General features: G+C 41.9%; 1 protein-coding gene across 5 annotated transcripts in view; it reads left to right on the plus strand.

The window, feature by feature from the left end:
* Cd96 (CD96 molecule) overlaps nt 1–7,242 on the plus strand; it is a 105,602-nt gene that overhangs the window by 21,530 nt on the left and 76,830 nt on the right. For all 5 annotated transcript variants that reach the window (XM_029555246.1, XM_029555247.1, XM_017802817.2 and 2 more), the window contains exon 4: nt 3,953–4,160. In XM_029555246.1, coding sequence (XP_029411106.1) covers nt 3,953–4,160 — 208 coding nt within the window. The remainder of the gene's footprint in view (nt 1–3,952; nt 4,161–7,242) is intronic.

Here is a 7,242-nt window from a genome sequence, read left to right on the forward strand (position 1 = left end):
AGAGGAGGGATAGGTGAGGAGAAAGAGGAGGAGGAGGAGGATGAGGAGGAGGAGGAAGGAGGAGGAGGAGGAGGAGGAGGAGAAGAAGAAGAGGGGTTTGGAAGGAGTAGAAGGGTGGATATGATTAAAATACACTATTACATGTGTGAATTTATTTTTTAAACCTTTAAAAAATTATGTTTATGAGTGGTATGCCTGTATGTATGTAAGTGCACCTTTGTCATGCAGTGCTCATGGAGGCCAGAAGAGGGTGTCAGATTCCCTGGAACTGGAGTTATATACGGTTGTTAGCTACCATGTGTATGGTAGAATTTCAACCCGGGTCTTCTGAGAGAGCAGCCAGTGTTCTTAACCAATTGAGCCATCTCTCCAGCCCATGAAATTCTTACAGAATAAATAAATTTTAAAAAGAGGTCTGTAATTTTTCTCTCAAATCATAAAGTGAAAGACAGAAATATTTTAAATTCAAACAGTTCAATATTCATGATGAAGGCACATAATTATTAGATGCTTACATAGTTTGAAATTTTCATCTGAAAATACATCTTCTCATTATATTCTTCTTTAATGTCTGTGCTACTTTATAATAGGGGATAAAGCAAAATATGACTGTCAACAATGGTTTCTGATGCACGTGGAAAACTGCTGTTCAGGAAGCAGCAGTATAGCCTCTTCTGTGGTGGCAAGTAACCCTAATTGTCTTGACTGTGATAAAAATACAAATACCAGTCAAACTACAAAGAGTTAATGACCAATGGTGATTAGAAATCCACTGGACTGGTACTGTTGAAAGTGGAGGTGGGAGTGTTGCAAACAGCCTGCTTTGACAGCACTGGCGGGTGGAGAGTACATGGAGGGAATGTGAAGATAAGAAGCAGATTGGAGATAAAGAACTGGAATCAATACAGTTAGAGCAGTTATGGATGAGCCCGGAGCACTCAGCACCTGCCATGTGCTGTGGTCAACACAGCCAACCCTACCACAGAGCATCTGAGACTAGCTGGAGAAGAGATAGTATCACCAAATCAAATAATACCAGCATCCCCCTTCTGGACCAAAAACTCTGATCCTAATACAAAAGTACAAAAGCTTCCATCGATGAAGTCTAGCACTTGTCAGGAGCATATAGCAGCAATTTTTCATGACTCAATATAACCTATCCAGTCCCCAAGAAATGTTTTTCCTAGGTTCTGAGCATCCATGATTTAAAATGCTTTGACTTGAATACTTTCTTATTCTATGGACCATGAGCAAATTGCTTAACCATAACTTATTTCAGATTGTGGTAAGGAGATTTATAAGATAGGATTGAACAAGCTTTGCACAGTGCCTAGAATGCAGTAGGCACTAAATATATTTAATCTGTAACTAATGAGAAGTGGGCATTTCAGTAGCAGTTGTAGCATAATTACAGTCTTTTTGCCTCTCCTAGCTCCAGGCAGTAGATGGTTTGTCCGAGTTCATTTTGTTCACTCCTGCCATTTTCTCCGAAGGCAGCCATTCACATGCAGGTTCCTGCTATGACCCTCTTTACTAGTGGGAATTCTAGAGTCTCTCGGGATCTCTTTATGTTATAGGTTTCAAAACTCATTGTAGCTGAATTCCATTCCCCCCCCCTCCCCCAAAAGAGTAAATCTCTCCCTCTGCAACAGCCAGGTGCCAAGGAAAAGCAAAGCAGCTCTGTTGAATACTCTGGGCTGTATGTATGCATCATATCTTTATCAATGTAGCTAAGGTGGCGAGTCGTACTCATAAAGAAATAAGGGCAAAAGCAGCTTTTACCATCCTCCATTTTGTGCCTACCCTCTTCCCACAACAAACTGACAAATGGGCATGGCACAAATGGAAAACATGGTGAAATACCAAGAACACTTTAAATATCTTTTATGAAATTTGTTCTTTGGCAAGTCCATACGTGTATATAATGCATTCTGATTACTTTTGCCCCCACCCCCACCCCATCATCCCGTATCTCCTTCCCGCCCCGTCAACCTCTTCTTTCTTACAAGACCCTTTCCCATATTCATGTTTGTTGTTCTTGTTGTTTTATGACCCACAGAGTTTAACCAGGGCCATCTGTTTGATCATGGGTTTGGAACTATCCATTGGAGCCTGGTGGGTTTCTCAGTGGGTGTACAAGTAAAGACAATGTTTGCCCCTCCCTTGAATTTATCAGTGACCAATAGTTCAGTAGGGATGGGTAGGGCCCCGAGTCACTCTGATCCATGAGTGTTGATAGGCCAAGAACATTTGAACCCCTAAACCAGTACAAAACAGCCCCATCCATGCACAAGCTGCTGTAAAGCGCATCTTATGCTAAAGGTCCTGCAGGGGGAGCCAGCTTCCTTAAGTTTTGCCTTCAGATCAGTGATGCAGAGGAAAATGCCTGCACTGTGGGGCCCTTGTCTCTGGAATATACTCTCCCTTTGTTCCTCTGGTCACTTCTTCATCAGGAATACTGCATCACAGGCTCTTAAGATGACTTTATGATAGTACAGAGGTATGTACCTTGCTTCAGGGATAAGGCTTAAACAGGGCATGATTTTTTTTTTTTATAGGAAAAACTACAGTTCAGTCTGTATCCAAGACTGATGAAAATCTTAGCCATATTCAGCCGAGGTAATGTGGCTTACATAAGAATTTCTATTTAGTGTAATCTGGAAATTTCTATGCAATTGCACTAAGAAGTCTGCCAATACTGAATTCACTCGCTGAGCTGCTTCTACTTCTATCTCAGTTTTTAAACTATAGATTCCAAACCTTAGACATCTCCTTTCATTCTTTGTGCCTTTTCCCTGTCAGATATATTCCTGTTCACCCTTTCCCACTTCAGCTCCTTCCATTTCCCCTGTGCAAAATGATTCATCTCAGTGTTAGACCAGGTGTTCTCAGCTCTGCCCCGCTTCCTCGAGAAACTTCAAAAAATGCCCCAGTTTGGCCCTGAGCCCAGGCATTGAATCTGAATCTCCAGAGAAGAAATGTGTCCAGTGGATAGTTTCTAAACAGCTCAAATGAGACTGAGTTATACTAACAGAGGGTGAAGATTTAACCAGTCTTCTGCCCCTTTGTTCTTCAAGTGACTTCTCCTCCCTGGAAAGCTGGTCAACACCATACTGACCCTGACCATCATTGTGACCACAGGCTTGCCATAAAAATCCTGGGTAGAATGAGAATAACAGGGCCTTTTCTTTATCAACACAAGGCAGGAAAAGAACTAGAGGAATCAAGTTCTTCCAGTGAAATCTGATGAACTAAATTCGCATTAACATTTAAAGCCCATATTTCCTGAATTTTCTTTCTAAGTTAATATACATGTAGATCTAGGAATGTCAGGGCATAAAGGGTAGGACCATGATTAAGATGAGGAAATGCAGTCAGGTAAGGAGGATCTAGGAAACAAAATTTAAGGAGGTAACACTCATAGGGCCCTTCTGTCACTGAAAGTATATGCCTCCTTAAAGCCTCTTCTCTGTTGTCTCTTTACCTCAGTTCAGTCTCGTTTCTGAGAGGAGCCAAATCAGATCTTTTCTGAAATAATTCTGGGAAAACAAGATGGCTAGAATCATGCAATTCATGTGAAGAGTTAATAACTAAAATTCAGTAGTCCCCCAAGCACATCCAAACAGTAAGATCTTAGAACTTCTTAAATGAGAACTGGGATCGGCTATGAGCAGCTTTCCATCCACATGCCCCATTGATATATAGTTTACTGAAGGCTCTAAGCAGGACAGTCTGGTCAGAACAGCATTAAGTTTCCTTGTTAGGAGAGGGTGAGAGTTGTTTTCAATTAAAAGTTAAATGCAATGATATTTTCTCTAGTAATTTGCTGACTACCTCCTTATTTTAATTCTTCACCTTCCTCTGATTTACAAGAAATTAAATAGAGCCTGCAAAACAGTTCAGAGCTGACACAGTCACACCTTTGATAAATGGCTAATGTTTTCCTCTCCAGGACAGTAATGGAACCCAGGAAGCGCTCATCACCCACAATCATCAAGTCAGCAATTCCACATTATTTAAAGACAGAGTCAAGCTGGGTGCAGATTGTGGACTCCACCTCTATCCGGTCCAAATCCATGATGACGGTCGGATTTTCTCTTGCCACCTGGGAGTCAGTTCGCTCAAAGTCTGGAAGACTTCCACCACAGTCAAGGTTTTTGGTAAGAGTTTTGCTCTGTAAATGCTCCTGGCTAGGCTATTCCCTAGAGAAGCAGCCACACGGGGGAAACTCCTGTTTTGGTTTCCTGTTCCATTTGCTTGATTGAGTCCTGTCATTCTCACTGGGGGGCTAGGACAAGGCTAAAAGCCTAAAGAACAATTATTAAGTTAATAGAATAAAGTCAACAGAAAGTCACATACAGGTCGAAAGCTGGTGGCCACTACCTTGTTTACAGGCTTAATGTTTCTTAGGGATACCGGAAATCTCTTTAATTACAACTGCCAAAGTCTAATTGCTTGGCTGTCTAATTATCTTAGTTATTTTCTGGAGCAAAGAACAATTAAGCCACCAGGAGAAAAAGGAGCTGATAAACAGAGCCAGAGAAGCAGCAGGAGTCCCCACCTCTACCCCGCCAGGGCGCGCTGTGGGGAGGGGCTGCTGGGGCCTCCAACGGAGGAGCTGCAGGGAAGAGTCTCTCACTGACTTGATTCTCCGGAGAGTGGTGCTGAACTGTGGAACCCAAGACAACCTCATTCAGAATGTAGATGCTCTGCAGGGTGCAATTTGAACAGAAAAATGTGAGCATTCTATTTTGTCCCTGGTGCAAGGAAATACTAATAAACAGAAGCCCCTGACTTGAGATATTTTTCCTTTTTTTTTTTTTTTTTTACCATGACCTGCATTGGTACCACTTATTTCTTCTGCCCAAACCATGCATCAGTACATAGATTTTTAAAAATTTGTTTTTGTTGATATTTTTGTGTATTTCATACAGAGCATCTCAATCAATCTTAATCATTTTCATACCCCTGCCCCCACTGGGGACCCTCCCATAGCCCCCCACTAGAATTCATACAGTCTATCATTTGTGTTAAGGTCTATTGTGCCAAGTTAGTATCCCCAGACATTCCTCAGTGCAAGTTTACCTACTGAGGTTTAGTCAGCTTATCTAGAGTCTGAAGCTCCCTCATGCAACAGAGGCCAGGAGCACAAAAGGCTACAAATGGTCAAAAAGTAGAGATTAAGGGTCTGCAGAATGCTGGTTCTTGGACAGGACTCCTATATTAAACTTCACTCACCCAGGGTTTAGGGAGCATTTTGAAAGAGGGGGTGGAAAGATTGTAAGAGCCGGGGAGGACGTACATGACCATATGGAAATAGAGTCCTACAAGCTCCTGTGACCCTGCTCATATGAATTTACAGCAATGGTTTCAGCGTACACAAGTCCTATGCAAACTCAGGCAGACAAAAACCCAGCGTAGAACTGGAGAAATGGACAATAGACCTCAATCATAGCTGAAGAAATATTGGCAACTGATTACTGCTAGGTGAGGAAGAGCTGATCTTCCTAAAGCGAAGTACAAAGTTTTTGCTCTCAACAGAGCAGGGATCTGAAGTTATCTGCCCTTTGTGTCCACTGCCACCTTGCTGGTCTGCTGGGACTTTAATTTCCTTGCTGGTAGTTACCGTGTAGTGTGAGTTTTCTCTTTCCTACTCAGAAGCTGAAAATTTGATTGAAAATGCCTCGAAGACAATCTGTTTCTCAACCACCTCTGTGACTTTTTAGAATTGTTCTTGTAGGATTCCACTGGTATTTGTCTATTGCAGGAGATCAGAAATACCTTTCCTTCCATTAGTTTCAGTGTTGAATCTTGATTTGAGGTTCCCCAGAAAGAAAACAGGGAAAGATGAATTTGCATTAAATTAATTTACGTGAAAGACCATCCTGGGAAACAGAAGAGGAGTGGGAAAGTGAGTCTAGAGGGGAAAGGACAATCCTGAATGATCAAGTTGGTCACCTCCTCTAGCTTAGAAACCTGTCTTACTGAGAGCTCTAAACAATGGCATAAGATACACATCAGGGGCCAGCAAGATGGGTCAGCAGAGAAAAGCACTTGCCACACAGACCTGAGTTTGAACCCCAGAATCCAAGGTGGATAGAGAAAATCAACTCCTAAAAGTTGTCCTCTGACTTCTGAGTGCACATCATGATATCTGTGTACCCATTCTCTCTCTCCCCCCTGTTTCCTTCCCTCTCTCCTCTCTCTCTGTCTCTCACATGCACACACATCACGCATATCCAATAATTATTATAATAATAGAAATAGATGCAAAATTTAAAAATACTTTGTATTAAAAAAATAAAAGAACATACACCAGGTATCTCAAATGAAAGACAAAGAAGCCAGGCTATTTATCCAATTTTCCATCTGTTATATTATCCCCTTCCAGTTTTCCCTTTTTACCTACTGTGTTCTCCTCTTCCTAATGAGTCCCGAGGCAGAGGAGTCATAGGTATGCCCACCAGCACCTTCAGTGTATAGAGGTCAATGCTAAGCAAGCCCCCAAAGCACCTGAACAGGGAGTCTTAATATTCTTTCTGCTGGTTCATAGACGGCTCTTTCTCCTGCTGTACCAAGAACTTATTTGAAATCACTTCAGTCCTCAGTGTCTGCTCGGTGCTAGGCACCAGATGCCGAAGAAGTGAAAGATGAAATAGTTGAGTTTAGAGACAGAGAACAAAATCACTGCACCATCTCCTGATATGCCTTTAGTGTCAAGCAAACCAAACAAATATCGTGTTTTTCTGATTCTCTTCCAGATTCTGAAATTCTTCCTTGACCTTTGGATGCTTAGAACCTCATTGTCTCTCCCCATTCTCTGCTCGCTACCCCTCCACATTCCTATTTCACTGTGTTATCACTGGACATCACGTCACATCTCCCAAAGCCTCTGTTCTGAGCCTGGGTCAGAAACTCTTCTCAAAGGCTTTCTTTACTCCTACATGTCCTCAATACAAATCTCAGTGTAGTGCACTTTCTGGCTTATCTGTACTGACCATGAAAATGTAGATTTTCTGAGGACATTAACTATTACTTCTCTATCTTTTTTCCTATATATGTAGCATACTGCCAGGCAATCCATGAGTGCTTAATAAATAGTTTGGGATGAATAAAAATTCTCTTAAGACACACACGCACACAGAGAGACACAAATGAAGAGAGAGAGAGAGAGAGAGAGAGAGAGAGAGAGAGAGAGAGAGAGAGAGAGAGAGAGAGAGAGAAAGAACGGTAGTCTCGTAC

The sequence above is a fragment of the Nannospalax galili genome, unplaced genomic scaffold (genome assembly GCF_000622305.1).
Source record: "Nannospalax galili isolate Female #2095 unplaced genomic scaffold, S.galili_v1.0 scaffold626, whole genome shotgun sequence".
Taxonomy (NCBI): Eukaryota; Metazoa; Chordata; class Mammalia; order Rodentia; family Spalacidae; genus Nannospalax; species Nannospalax galili.